The 15,223-nt window shown below is 38.2% G+C and overlaps 2 protein-coding genes and 1 long non-coding RNA gene across 4 annotated transcripts in view; 2 read left to right on the top strand and 1 right to left on the bottom strand.

The window, feature by feature from the left end:
• cert1b (ceramide transporter 1b) overlaps positions 1–15,223 on the top strand; it is a 422,369-nt gene that overhangs the window by 243,960 nt on the left and 163,186 nt on the right. The window lies entirely within an intron of this gene.
• The window catches only part of LOC141379946 (uncharacterized), a 156,308-nt gene that overhangs the window by 90,757 nt on the left and 50,328 nt on the right, over positions 1–15,223 (bottom strand). The gene's annotated exons all lie outside the window — the stretch shown is intronic.
• si:ch211-241b2.4 lies at positions 6,287–13,825 on the top strand. Its single transcript, NM_001386294.1, has 2 exons — positions 6,287–6,474; positions 12,910–13,825. Exons 1-2 carry the CDS (start codon positions 6,372–6,374, stop codon positions 13,689–13,691), a joined length of 885 nt encoding a protein of 294 aa, NP_001373223.1. The 5' UTR covers positions 6,287–6,371; the 3' UTR covers positions 13,692–13,825.

The raw sequence follows: 15,223 nt of genomic DNA, 5'->3' as shown, positions 1-15,223 counted from the left end.
AATCTTCACTCACTAGTTTTTACCTTGTTTATCATTAATCACATATACAGTTGGACCCCCAACACCCCCCCCTCCCCCCCCCCAAAAAAAAAAAACATTTCTGCCAGAAAGACTATAGGAGGCAGATAAACGTTTGAACATTTATTGTAAATTGTTTGCATAAATGCGAGTTCTTTACGGTCCTTTCATAAAGCTCTTTGGCTTAAGCCCCGTCTATAGTGCAGAACTCTGGATGAGCTGCCTGAAGATGAAGGCAGGGCAAAGCCAACCCCTTGAGTGGAGACGAGGCCAGCCTGGTGGTGGTGTTGATGGGGAGGATGGAGGGAAGCTTCTGCAACGTCACCTGAGTACAGCGAAACAGATTGTTTAGATGGGTTTATATATATATGGCTTGCTTGGTTGTAATAGGCTGACGTGATCATTTTTATGAATGACGTGACATCTCAGTCTTCCTGGTAGAACTTTAGCTAAAGGTTCCATTTCTAAACATTATAGTTTTATTAACTTATCTCTAATTACTGATTTATTTTATCTTTGCCATGATGACAGTAAATAATATTTGACTAGATATTGTTCAAGACACTTCTATACAGCTTAAAGTGACATTTACAGGCTTAACTAGGATAGTTAACTAGGCAGGTTAGGGTAATTAGGCAAGTTATTGTATAATAATGGTTTGTTCTGTAGACTATCGAAAAAATTAGCTTAAAAGGGCTAATAATTTTGACCTTAAAATGTTGTTTACAATATTAAAAACTGCTTTTTTCAAGCCTAATTAAAACAAATAAGACTTTCTCCAGAAGAAAAAATATTATCAGACACACTGTGAAAATTTCCTTGCTCTGTTAAACATCGTTTGGAAAATATTTAAAAAAGAAATACAAATTCAAAGGGGGGCTAATAATTCTGACTTCAAATGTATATATGCTACAATATTTTTATGAAGTACCTCGGACAAGACAATGCATTTCTGTAAACATGCACGTTGCATAAACTCACCGAGTCATACTTGAATAGAGTGGAAGCATTGTTCACTTTCTCTAAAAGGATGATACACAATGTCTGTTTGAGGAAGATTATTGTCCTGTTTCTGAGAAGGGTGCTTTGAGGATACAAGAACAGCTGCAGAAGCTGAACTTCACATGAATAAATAAGGAACAAGGAAACTGAACATAAACACACAGTGAATGTGATCCTGTATAACAGCGCTGAACTGTTCCTGATTCATTTATAATCGGCGTCTCCCTCAGGTCTTCTCTTCACTTCCTGCTGACCTTTAGAACTGACTCAGAACAGAAGCATTCTGTTCATTCTCATCCTTCTTTGCGTTCTGTTCTGTTCTTCTGTTCTGTTATGCAAAGTGTTGCATTTAAATGTATAAATCAAAACACATTGGGCATAACAGTGGCGCAGCGGGTAGCACGATCGCCTCACAGTAAGAAGGTTACTGGTTTGAGTCCCGGCTAGGCCAGTTGGCATTTCTGTGTGGAGTTTGCATGTTCTCCCCATGTTGGCGTTGGTTTTCTCTGGGTGCTGGGATTTTCCCCACAAGTCCAAACACATGCGCTATAGGGGAATTGAATAAGCTAAACTGGCTGTAGTGTATAAGTGTGAATGAGTGGGTGTTTTCCAGTGTTGGGTTGCGGCCAGAAGGGCATCCGCAGGTAAAACATATGCTGGCTAAGTTGGCGGTTCATTCCACTGTGGCGACCCCTGGTAAATAAACCCAGCAGGCACACAACATCATAAGACGTTAATATTACAGATTTAGGTCATGACATCAGGTGACCAAAATCCAATGTCTATCCAGCTTCTAAGGACAATGTTATTTTGACGTCCAATAATGATGTCAAATTATGTTGTTTTTTGGTTGATTTTAGGTTGTATTGGAAAGTGACCAAAATCCAATATCTGATAGACATCCTAGAGGTAACGTCCACACAGTCAAGGTATAACATTATTAGATGTATATGTATATATATATATAAATACAGTTGAACCCAGAAGTTTACATACACTAAAAAAAAGGAACATAATAATTTTTTTTAAATGTCTGATGGTAAATCATACTAAACGTTTACATTTTAGGTCCGTTAGGATTGCCTAAATCATTTACATTTGCTAAATGCCAGAATAATGATAAAATTTATTTTTTGAGAATTTTTTTAATTAATTTCTAGACATTCAAAAGTTTACACACATTTGCTTGGTATTTTTTTAGCTTTGCTTTTAAACTGTATACTTTTGGTCAAAAGTTTTAGGTCTCCTTTCACAAGCTTCTCACAATAGTTTGCAGGAATTTTGGTCCATTTCTCCTGACAGAATTGCTGTAACTGAGTCAGATTTGTAGGCTGTCTTGCTCGCACAAGCTTTTTCAACTCTGCCCACACATTTTCTATAGAATTAAGTTCAGGGCTTTGTGATGGCCACTCCAAAACATTCACTCTGTTGTCCCTTAAGCACAGTTTAACTAATTTGTCAGTATGCTTAGGGTCATGGTCAGTGGCGTAGCACAAAATGTGGAGGCCCCCCTGCAGGGATCACTGACAGGGCCCCCTGATGAAGAGGGGGGGGGGGTTGCAACACGGGGAAGCGATCACAAATTGAGAAGCGGGGAAGGGAGGCGGGGTGGAGCGACAACGCGGGGGAAGCAATCACAAATTGAGGAGTGGGGAAGGGAGGCAGGGAAGCCTTCACAAACTGAGGAGCGATCACAAACCGAAAGCGGCGAGAGCGTCAAAGTAGCCAGAAGTCATTCATTTTCAATGAGAACCGGCGGCGAGAAACAGCGTGGCATGTCTTCTCCGGTGTGAGCGTTGAGGATTGTTGAAATCAAGTCAACTTTATGGTATGAGCTATGACGCGGTTCGGCGGCAAGCAATCAGAATGAAGAAGTCCAACGCTTGAGAGGTGTTCTGAGAACACAGACCTGTGAACTTTGGTTCTGACCACAGTTGTTCCCAAGAGTTTGATTATTGCGGTTGCTGGATTTTCAATTATTGAAAATCATGACAACGCGGGTCCCCACCGCGATGCGTGCCCTGCGGGCCCGTCCGCTACGCCACTGGTCATGGTCTGTTTGGAAGACCCATTTGTGGTCAAGTTGTAATTTCCTGGCTGATGTCTTGAGATGTTGCTTCAGTATTTCTACATAATGTTCTTTCTTCATGATGCCATCTATGCTGTGAAGTGGACCAGTCCCTCCTGCAGCAAAACAGCCCCACAACATGATGCTGCCGCCCCCATACTTCACAGTTGGGATGGTGTTTCTAGGCTTGTGCGTTTTCCCCTTTGTCCTCCAAATGTAACACTGGTCATTATAGCCAAACAGTTCAATCTTAGCTCCATCAGAGCACAGGACATGTCTCCAAACATTAGTGTTTTTCCCAGTGTAATTTAGCAAAGTGTAATCTGGCTTTTGTTGTTGATTCTGGCTTGTTGATTTTTCCATGTTGTCACACAAGGAAGCAGTGTGTTTGAGCTTTTCCTTCAATACTATTCTACAGTTGTGTCTCCAATTAACTCAAATGTTGTCAATTAACCAATCAGAAACTTCCAAAACCTTGACATCATCATCTGAGCTCTTTCAGAGGCAGAATAATCTTATTGTCTGTAAACTTGACTTTTAAGAAAAGTTATAACAATTTCTCAAAACATATATCTCTCATTATTCTGCTATTAAGCACAACAGAAACACATGTGATCATCCTAACTTACCTAAAAGAGACAAAGTTTAGTCACATTAACATCTGACCTTTTTTAAATGGTTATGTGCCTTTTAATACAGTGTATGTAAACTTCAGATTTCAACTGTATGTTGATCCTGGAACAAATGTTTGTTTGCTAAATGTATCTATACCTATTCCCTACCCCTAAACCCAAACATAAATGTAAAATATTCCCAATATTAAAGTTGAATAACACTCATGTAGAAATAAAACAAACCGTAAGCCTAAACTCAGCATAAACTGTAAACGCATCCCTTAATTCTGATGGGCTGATTGGAATGTTGTTCCAGAATCAACACAGATGTTAATCCAGGAACATGTCCTACTCGGTTATATCAGGTTTGTGTTAAATATAAAGATAATGTTTGACTTCTTCCCTCTCTCCGGTAAAAACACTGATGTCTATCAGACTTATTTAATCATTACCAGCTGTCGCCAATTCTGGAGAGTTACAGGAGGAAGTGAATAAACAATAAACAAGTCTGCACGTGCTTTAATCCCACGCAAAAACACCCAGAGAGATTCCCTTGCACAAAAAAAACACTGTTTCACAACCTGTATGGGTTACTTTGGTTAATTTGTGGCATCCTGAAATGCAGTTATACAAGCCATTGTCTGAATTGCCTTCTGAGATGAGCTCCACAGTTTAACAAAGTGAGTTTTAGTGATATAATGTATGAGAAAGTATATACAGAGAAATAAGTCTTCAGAAAATGTGCTTGTAGTTTATTACAAGGTGTTTGTAGTGTGATATATAACCCCAACCCAGACAATATAGCACTGTAAACAATTAAAAATGTTCAATTAAAAACTTTTTCATGGTTAAAAGTTGTTGGAGGAAAGATCAAGCTCCTATAATGCAATTCAAAAGCATAATTAAATGGTAGAAATTAAAAAAATATACAAAATACGGACTAATTTAGACATCTTTTACAGATATTGGATGTTAATCAGTTAGTATTTATATTTTTATATATTTTAGTATTTATATATTTGGTTATTTAAAATTAAATATTAATAAGTGTTTAATACATAATAATAAATTAACAAATGTTTAATTAGTTATTTCTGACAGGTTAGGTTTGCTTGTTATTGATTTAACGTAACGAAGTGAAAGTGAAAATAGCCAACGGCGCTCGATCCGCTGCTGCCGCCTAGTGGTTGACATTTGTGACTACATCTGGGTTGTCAAACTCAGTTCCTCGAGGCCCTGCACAGTTTAGTTCCAACCTCATTTGGTTCCAACCCTGCTTCAACACACTTACATGTAGGTTTCAAACAAGCCTGGAGGATTTCATTAGTTTGATCAGGTGTGTTTAATTAGGGTTGGAACTGAACTGTGCAGAGCTGCGGCCCTCCAGGAACTATTTGACACCTGTGGTCTATACATCAATCGCCACCAATAACAAATGTTTTTTGAGCATTTTTACATCATTATTTTTCTTTTTTTTACCCTTAATAATATTAATAATAATAATAATAATAATATATGTATACCTATAATTGTGTGGGAGACTGTTAATACTTTCACTTTTATTTTATTTGTTAAAAATGTATGTCAGATGTATGTGTTTGTACTAAGTTTGTATATTCATTTATTCATTTTACTTCAGCTTAGTCCCTTTATTCATCAGGGGTTGCCACAGCGGAATGAACCACCAACTTATCCTGCATATGTTTTACACAGCAGATGCCCCACCTGCTGCAACCTAGTATTGGGAAACACCTATACACAATTATTCACACACACACATACACACACTCATACACTACGGATAATTTAGTTGACCTTCTTACTGTGATGCGACAACGCTACCCACTGCCATTTGTATATCTATAAAAATATATAGAGATTTTTTTTTTTTACGTGGCTCAATATGGTCATTAATTAACTTGCAAAACTATGATTTGATTATAGCGTCCACCTGTTATGATGAATGAAATTAATATGATGATATCAAAGAAATTCATTTATTTATTCATTCATTTTTTTTCAGCTTAGTCTCTATTTCAGAGGTTGCCACAGTGGAATGAACTGCCAACTATCCCAGCATATGTTTTTTATGCAGCGGATGCCCTTCCAGAAGCAACTGGAAACTATTGGGAAACATTCATACATCCTCATTCACACAAATACACTACGGCCAATTTAGTTAATCAATTTCCTATGTGTTTGGACTGTGGAGGAGCACCCAGAGGAAACCCACACCAACACGGGGAGAACATGCAAACTCCACACAGAAATGCCAACTGGCCCAGCCAGGACTCGATCCAGGGACTTTCTTGCTGTGCTAATTTTCTGTCTTCTGTCAGTCACTGAATAAGTATTTCAGAAGAAAGCTGGAAACCTGTAACCATTGACTTCAATAGTATTTGTTTTCCAATGGAAGTCAATGGTTACAGGTTTTCGAATGCATGTTTTTTATATTTTTGTCTTCAGATATATATATTTTTAGTGTTCGACTGATCAAAGAAACTCGGAAAAAAAGGTTATAATCAAGTAACTAGTCTGATCATTTATTTTTGCGTGCACTGTCCCTTTAATAAATGAGAGCGCTTTCACACGCTCCAGCCCTTTAGATGGCGGAAATCACCGCTGTTCCATCAGTTGACGAGAACGAAGAAGAGCTGAAGCCTAATTAAATGCAGATGAAAGAGACAAAAGATAATAATATGAATAAATTAGAAGAGGAAGACGACATGAGTGATCTTGATTCATACGGAAAGATTAAAGAGGAGCAACAAGGTTGGTGTTTTTCTTGATTCTTCACTGATGATTGCTGGAAAACATTCAGATCAGAAACCTTAAGGAGCTGAAAAAATACCTGCTGTCGTTTATTTATATGCTGCAGCTTTCATTTGTGGTAAATGCTCTAGTGTTTTAAACCATACTATAGTAAAGTGTATTATGTTGTATATATTATAGTATTTACAACATTTTGTTAATGACAGCATACTGATACTGAACTGTTAAACTGTATATACACTGAATTAATGCTGTAGTATACTTTAGTTTTTACTACAGTATACTATGGTATATTGTAGGCATGGGTCAGGGTGGCGCCCCCAGAACATTTCCTTAGGGGTGGCCAAGTAAGGCCACATCAAATCTTGGGGTGGCACACAAAAAATAATGAATTGTGTGTGTATTAATTAGTAAAGTTATATTTTTGTTTCTGGTAAATGAAATAATGAAGTTTTAATTAATTCTATTAATTACTCTTGAAATATTACAATTTATTCCTTGAAATAATTCAGCTAGAACACATGCAAACCAAATAAAAATCTATATTTAGTTTTAAAACACTTTTTAGGAAAGTTATTTTTCATATACTTTTATTGTACAGCATACAGTATATGCCATGTCTAAAATAATTGAAGATTAATGAATGAATTAATAAAACAAACTGAACAAAAGACATTACTACATACATACACAAACTCAAACTTACTATACAGACCCTAATACTGTCATTTATCCATGCTCCTTTTTGAGCCACAATATTATTAATACATATTCTTTTTTTGATGTACCTTTTTCAAAATACACCCACTAAATCATTGAGATTTTTGGCTCTTTTAGGTCAAACAGCAAAATAATGTAGTCGCTAAATAAACTCGATTCTGAAAAGTTATTTCAAAATGCATCTATTTATTTATTTTATTTTGCATTTGCGGTTTTCAGTCAGATAAAACAACTTTTTTATTTAAAAAAAAATAATTTCTTAAGAAAAAGTGTGCAATCTCAGTGAATACATCGGTGGCACTGATCAATCCACAATAATTAGGAGGCTGCATTTTATTTATTAATTAATTTATTGAAATATTGTGAATTTACGTAAAGTACATTTAAATTATCCATTTCAACAACTAAATAATATTGGGGTGGGAACAGAGTTCACACAAAGGTGGTCGTGGCTACCCCTGACCACCCCTTGGGGGCGCCCCTGGCCAGTAAAAGATTCTGACAGTATGATAACCTTGGATATAAATATCATGGTTTGACGGTGTTGTGATTGCTGCCCTAAAATAAGCTCTTTTTAAATGCCTGGGTAAAAAAAGCAAACAAAAAAAATCCAGATTAAACAAAATATATTATATTTTAAGAAACAATTTAAATATTTTGGAACAGTAAACATTCATTCGTTTTATTTTTATCTTAGTCCAGGGGTGCCAAATCCCAGTCTTGGAGGGCCGCTGTCCTGCAAATTTATTTCTCCCAAACTGCAGCAAGACTAACAAATCATAATCATGTCATTTTCCACTTTTTATTTTTACTATATTTTCTTTCTCTGTTTTAGATCTCTCCCGACATTTGGGCTGAGTGTTTGACAGCGTCTATCATTAAAATACATTTTATTCCGAGTTATTAAAGGAGAATTTCTGTGGGTTTTATATAATGGATGGTGCGCTCACTGCGCTGGGTTCCTCCGTTAGTGGCGAGACCATTCGATGTATGATGCCAACAGTTGGTCGGCGAGTAAACGAATTTACTAAATAAAAACACACAGGCCTGTGCGTGTAGACATATCATGTACTGTTGTACAGTAACGTGTCATTTGTATTTTTCGGTTGTCTTCATTTGAATGGTTTCGTCATGGTGTGCTTTATCTGCCTGGTTCCGGCTAAAGTGGGCGGGTTGTGTGATGTTTGATTCGAGGAACGTTCTGGGGGCGGGGTTTGCGTGATGCGCTGCGAGCTACCAGCCCGACAGTGGAAACGCACATGATTTCGGCCTCACTACTCAACCTCCTGGGCGATTGTTTGTTTGTTTGTTTGTTTGCTTTATTTATAGAGCACATTTAAAAACAACAGATGTTGACCAAAGTGCTTTACAAAACGACCAGCATACAAAATCTATACCTATACATAAAAATTAAGCAAAATATATAAAACAGATTAAAATTAATTAATTACAATCAAAGGCAAGAGACAGAAGGTGATTTTTTTAGATGAGACTTAAAAGCACCAAGTGAAGAACATGACCGGATGTGTAAAGGCAGACCATTGCACAGTCGGGGGGCTGCAGCAGAAACCCCGTCACCTCTTGATTTCAACCGTGTTTTGGGGACAACTAGCTGAAACGTGTTTTCAGACCTGATTGGCCTCAATGAAGTGTGCCAGTGAAGAAGCTCAGAGATGTAAAACGGTGCCAGACCATTCAAACTTTTAAAAACAAGTAGCAATAACTTATATTGAATTCTAAATTGGACTGGGAGCCAGTGAAGAGATGATAAAACAGGTGAAATACTAGAATTTTTTTTTAGCCTGTCCTGATAAAGCCCTTGCTTGCACTGGCTCGACAGTGGAAATGCGGCAATTGTTGAAGAATTATTCAGTGACATATTTTTGATGGCTGGTTGTCGCCACCTACTGGTTAAATAATGTAATTGTTGCCTACAACTTTCATTTTTGAGCGTCAAGTTAAATGCATAAAACGATGATTTTAATCTTTACCATAAACATCAGTGGTTTTATCATAGCTATAAACTGTCCTCCCAGTAGTGCTTGTGTTTTTACTGTTCGTAACTTCATAACTAACTCAAAAAACTCTTTTTCTTGGTATTTGCATTGTTCAAACACAAATTTAAATTAATTGAAGGATTAATAAACGTATGCAAATCACCATCATTTATAATTGGTTTTGCGTGGGTGTTGAAATCCTGATCATTGACTGATTAATCGTGCAGCTTACACTAAATGCATTAATGCAGGCTAAACAAGTAGTGACAGAAAACACCTTTAATAACCCACCACATCCCGTAAAACGCACCATGACGTCTTCTGTCATCATTATTATTTTTTACATGAAAGCCTAAATGCTTTGATAAATGTGATTTGAATGACTTGGGAGGCGATCTCTCTCTCTCTGTGATCGTTACACATTTAGGATTAATCTACAAGTAAACAAAATGTATTAGGGGCTGAGCTCACCGACCGCGCATCAGCGTTCCAAAATGACGAGATGCACCTCACTGCCTTTTTGTTGACAAGAAAAAAAAGAGCGCAGTGCACTTTTTTTACGTCGCTAGTCAATGACTGAATCAGCTGGGTAATGTTCGAAAGTATTGCTGTTGATCTTAATATAATTTTAATAAGTAATAATATTGTGATATTCATGGTTTGTGAAGTCATACAGCTCTGGATAACCCTAAACAGCAACCCCAACGCTGCGTCCGAAACCGCATACTTCCATACTATATAGTACGCTAAAATCAGTATGCGAGCCGAGTAGTATGTCCGAATTCATAGTGTTAGAGCCATAAAGAGCACCGAGAGATTTGTCTTTTTATTTTTGTAATATTTTTCTATAATATTATATTATTTGTATTGAGATACAAAGTTATTGCTATTTGATACAGGATTTAAAATGTTTATTTGTGATATAATATGTGCATGAAGTTTCATATGTTCAGTAATGCCATACGTCACATGTATGCGTAAGCAACAGGAAAAAAAGGATTAGAAAGAAGGAAGGGGCTTGATGGTAGACCGTCTTTTGACCGTTCTTGAAAACCAAATTCATTTGGAAGCTTTGTAAAGTGTAAATAGTAGGGATGTAACGGTATTGTAAATACCGTCATACCGCAATATTAATTTTTTTCGATATTACCGTAGTCGCATGACTCGGTAAAACTATAGGTCTTCTGAGAAAATTTGCTCAGGCGAATGAAGCGAACGGGAGGTAGCGAAAACTACAATTCCCATCAGCCCATGCTTGACCATCATCCCTTGCGGTCTGTTGTCGCTACAGATCCAGTAATGCGGAAATGGAGTGTGCTGCTAGAAGCGGGGATCAAAAAGAGCTGGAAAACCCTAAAGCGGGTGTTGTCGCCGCGCGCGTACTGAATATTTGTGTTGTCGCGCGAGTTCTTATCAGCTGTGTTGTCGCGCGTGTACTGAATAGCGGTGTTGTCGCGCGAGTTCTTATCAGCTGTGTTGTCGCGCGCGTACTGAATAGCGGTGTTGTCAGCACACAATTCAGATTGATGCAGACATGAGACCTCTATCTTACTCATGGTTTGTCCTCTCAAGTGGGGGAAAGACAATGCACAACGTTACCCACTGCTGTCAACCTGGGCCAAGTCATATCTCTCTTGTCCCAGAAACCTCAGTCCCAAATGAGAGGGTTTTTTTCTGTTGCAGGGGACATTGTAAATACCCAGAGATACCAGCTTTTACCAGATTATAATTATATGATAATTTTCCTTTAAACCCATCTCTATCTAAGTGAGTGAGTGATTAAATGTTGAATGTGATGAGTTTTCAACAATACTAAATTGAACCTTTATTTTTTTTACATGGTTTAATATTTTTTTGTTATTAAAATTGAAGTTCCTGTTTCAAAGCTTACAGATAGATGGCTAATTTGTATGTCATTGACACTTTTGGCACTTTTTTGGAGTATTTTCATAAGTTTTGTTTTTTCCTGTAAATGATTCAATAAATACCGTACCGTGACATTCATACCGAGGTATTACCGTACCGTGAAATTCTGATACCGTTACATCCCTAGTAAATAGTTCTTTTGTTTGTATTTTGATTATTGTTGTTCTCGACAAACGAAAAGTAAACTTGCAAGTTTGTGGTTTTGCGCGTCAAATCCTTTGTGCCGAGTCCCTATGGAAATAGTGGAGAACTGGAAGAAATAGATCGCCATGACACATAGAATTCGAAAATCAGTACGCGAGAAGTACACGGATGACTTACTACTTCCGGCGAGATTCTGGAGTGCGCATCCCATGAACGCTGCGCCAATCCCATGATGCCTTGCAAGCGAACTCATGAATGGGAGTAAAGCGACGCAATTGACGCCGGTAGGTCATGTGACCATGACAAAATGGCAGATGTAGCACGTCCGAATTCCATTCATACTTTTTACATTCATACTGTACAGAACGTACTTTTCTAACGGCCGAGTAGTACGTTTAAATTCAAATGCAGTACCTACTGAGTAGTAGGCGGTTTCAGACGCAGCCCAAGTCTCTCCTCCCTCTTCAAAAGTCTCTGTTGTTGTCTTGACAACACAAACACTGCAGGCACCTCAACGGGAACCCCGCCTCTGCTTTCCTTTGATTGGAGAATGTAAAAGACGCGAGTGACGTAACACGCTTTTTCCGCTCAGAGTTTACTTTTTTTAACTGAGCGGGCAAAAACACGAGGCGCAGGAGGAGATTAAAATGCAGGGCGCATAAGCAGCCTGCAAAACGCTCGCGGCTGTTAGTAAACCATTCAAAAGTGGCGCCTCTACACCTCAGAAATAGGTGATAAATATATATCACAGGCAATATCTTTGTGTATGATATTAGCAAAGAAAATAATTTTACCAAATTGGAAGTCAGATTATGTGCCTGTCTTCGAAATTTGGGTTAGGAGCTTAAGTTACGTGTTGCCCATGGAGAAAATACGAAATGGGATTACAAACAAACTAAACACATTTTTAAAAATCTGGAGGCCAATTAAGTTTTATATCAGTAATGCTGACTTGAAACTCTATATAAGTGAGATTGATCTGGAGTAAGTCGAATTGTGGAGCCTACGCATTTCTCTGTAAATTAGTTTTGTTTCATATTTAATTCTATTTATTTCCTTATGCTTTCTGGATGATGTTTTTTTTTGTTGTGTCCGACTATTTGTGTATTTTGAAATGGCCTTTGTAACCCCCCTTTGTTTTTTATGTTGTTTTTTGACTGTTTATGTTCTTGATTATTTCTTATGCTAAAAACAATAAAAAAGATTATTAAAAAAAAAAAAAAAAAAAAAAAGAGGCGCCTCTCAACACATAAAGTGCGTTCGGTGTAATCGGCCCCTTAATCTGCAGATCCCATGTGTTCCGAATCGTGGGTTGTGCTTCGTACTAATTACAAATCAACTATGATCTGTTACACCCCTAATAGACACTGTCACTATGCTGACACACAGGCATGTGCAGCTCCGCCCTCTTTTGAAAAGAGCACCATCTCATTTGAATTTAAAGCGACAGTCACCAAAACGGCACAATTAGGATCAAAGCCTAAAAAGGGCAGTTTTAAAGCGTTATAAAACATTATTAGTGTCATGTTTTGAGCTGAAACTTCACACACACACACACACTTTAGGAACATCAGAGACTTCTTTTACATCTTATAAAAAGGTGCATGAAAGATCTCCTTTACTTATGGCTGCTTTAATTTCATTTCAGATCTGCTGACAATCATTGAAGTGGAGGACACCCCTCACCAATTCATAACCGGAGACACAAGTTCACAGACACACCTCAGGGATGAGTTCCCCTGCACTCACTGTGGGAAGAGTTTCAGCTGTACATCCAACCTCAACAGACACAAGAAAACCCACAGCGGAGAAAGACCCTTCACATGCGTGCAGTGCGGAAAGAGCTTCGCCCGTCGAGAGAACTTCTATAGACACAATCAAAGCCACATCGGAGAGAAATCCTTTGCATGCATGCAATGTGGGAAAAGCTTCGTGTTTGTGGACGCACTCAAAAAACACATGCGCTGTCACTCTGGCGACCGGCCGTATGAGTGCGAACAGTGCGGAAAAACATTCACTTTAATGTCCAGCCTGAAGAGACACATGATCATCCACACTGATTTAAAGCCGTACGCATGTTCTCAATGCGAAAGGAGTTTTTCCCGGCTGGACTGCTTGAAGAAACATCAGAAAACGCACACCGATGCCAGGCCTCATTTGTGTTTGCAGTGCGGCAGTGCTTTTAGTTCAGCCGACATTTTAAAACGGCACCACAGGATTCACACTGGAGAAAAGCCGTACTCCTGCTCCGAATGCGGGAAGAGTTTCACTCAGTCGGGACACTTGATGCAGCATGAAAGAGTGCATACCGGACGAAAACCCTATATCTGCTCCATTTGTGGACGGAGTTTTAGCACTGCAAGGAATCTGCCGGCGCACATTAAGAAACACCTCACAATGACAACCGGTGCTTTCGGAAATCTGATGTAATCGATTAATCGGATGAGCTTCGTTTCATTATTTGAAGATCTTGTGACTTAAAAAGTGCAGTGAAAGTGTGCTGCATATTGCCTAATTCAAATAAATATATCGAGAAAATCAAATAAATGTTATACAGACAGAAAGTGATGTGGTGGTATTTTTTTTACAGCTTGTCCATTGCTACAAATTATTCATTTATTCATTTTCTTGTCGGCTTAGTTCCTTTATTAATCTGGGGGCGCCACAGCGGAATGAACCGCCAACTTATCCAGCGTGTTTTTACGCAGCGGATGCCCTTACAGCCTCTGGGAAATGTTGTAAAAAAAAAATAAATGAGTGAAAAAGAAGAGAGAACCCAGTCCAGGAGACTCGGAACAAGCAGAATTCCTTTATTGAGACGTGTTGGTTAATCTGCAGTCATACAGCGTCTTCAAGATGTCCATGGGTCTGCAAGAGCCTACTAGAGGTCCGCAGTCTGCAAGTTCTTTCACAAGTCTCTCACAAGTCTCACACAAGTCTATGATATCATGGCTATATTGTGTTCTTAGGAGGAGGGGATTTGGCTAAACAAAGTATGCAAATTAAGAGTTGTGGTCGGCAGGGTAAACTGCTCTTTCAGGCATTGATCTCATCATGTTCTGGAGACAGAAACCGCCTGACCATTTGATCGAAAAGAGAAAACAATAGACACAACCATGCTGTGAAACTAACAATTTGCATTACTTTGGCTCAGCCTGTAATCAGTAAGACAAAGGTTAAATGACCCTCCTAGCTGGCATGTCAATGAAATAATATAATTAAAAACCAGAGAATATAACTTTTCAGTTATACGTAGATTATTGTTCATTTGGAATTAGATGATATAAATTTATATTTCCACAGAAACAACCACAAACACTCACTCACACAGCCTCAGATTGTTTTCTTTGCTATATTTATAGTTTTAAACAACATTGGGGGGGTGTCACGGTGGTGCAGTGGGTAGCACGATCGCCTCACACCAAGAAAGTCGCTGGTTTGAGCCTCGGCTAGGACAGTTGGCGTTTCTGTGTGGAGTTAACATATTCTCCCTGTGTTGGTGTGGGTTTCCTCCGGGTGCTCCGGTTTCCCCCAAAAGTCCAGAGACATGCAGTACTGGTGAATTGGGTAAGGAAAATTGTCCTTAGTGTATGTGTGTGAATGAGAGTGTATGGGTGTTTCCCAGTGATAGGTTGCAGCTGGAAGGGCATCTGTTGCGTAAAACATATGCTGGATAAGTTGGCTGTTCATTCCGCTGATTATTAAAGGGACTAAGCCAGAAAAGAAAATCAATTAATGAATGAATAAACCATATTGAAATAGACACAATCTCTTTCAGCCCTATTAGGGTGTATTATTATTATTATTATTTCACTGTGATGCTAATAAACACTGCAGCAAATATAGTAAATATGCACATCTGTCAATCATTTCCTAAATAATTAGTTTTTAAAGGGCACAATCACATCATATAAGCTTGAAACATTAAAGTTATTCCTTATTACCAGTAATATTTTTATTAA

This window comes from Danio rerio, chromosome 21 (assembly GCF_049306965.1).
Source record: "Danio rerio strain Tuebingen ecotype United States chromosome 21, GRCz12tu, whole genome shotgun sequence".
Taxonomy (NCBI): Eukaryota; Metazoa; Chordata; class Actinopteri; order Cypriniformes; family Danionidae; genus Danio; species Danio rerio.
This window is presented reverse-complemented; position numbering and strand designations above follow the sequence as displayed.

Coding starts and splice junctions, on each gene's coding strand:
- si:ch211-241b2.4 (NM_001386294.1), top strand. CDS start 6,372: ATGCAGATGAAAGAGACAAAAGATAATAATATGAATAAATTAGAAGAG. Junction 6,475..12,909: donor GATTAAAGAGGAGCAACAAG/GTTGGTGTTTTT, acceptor ATTTCATTTCAG/ATCTGCTGACAATCATTGAA.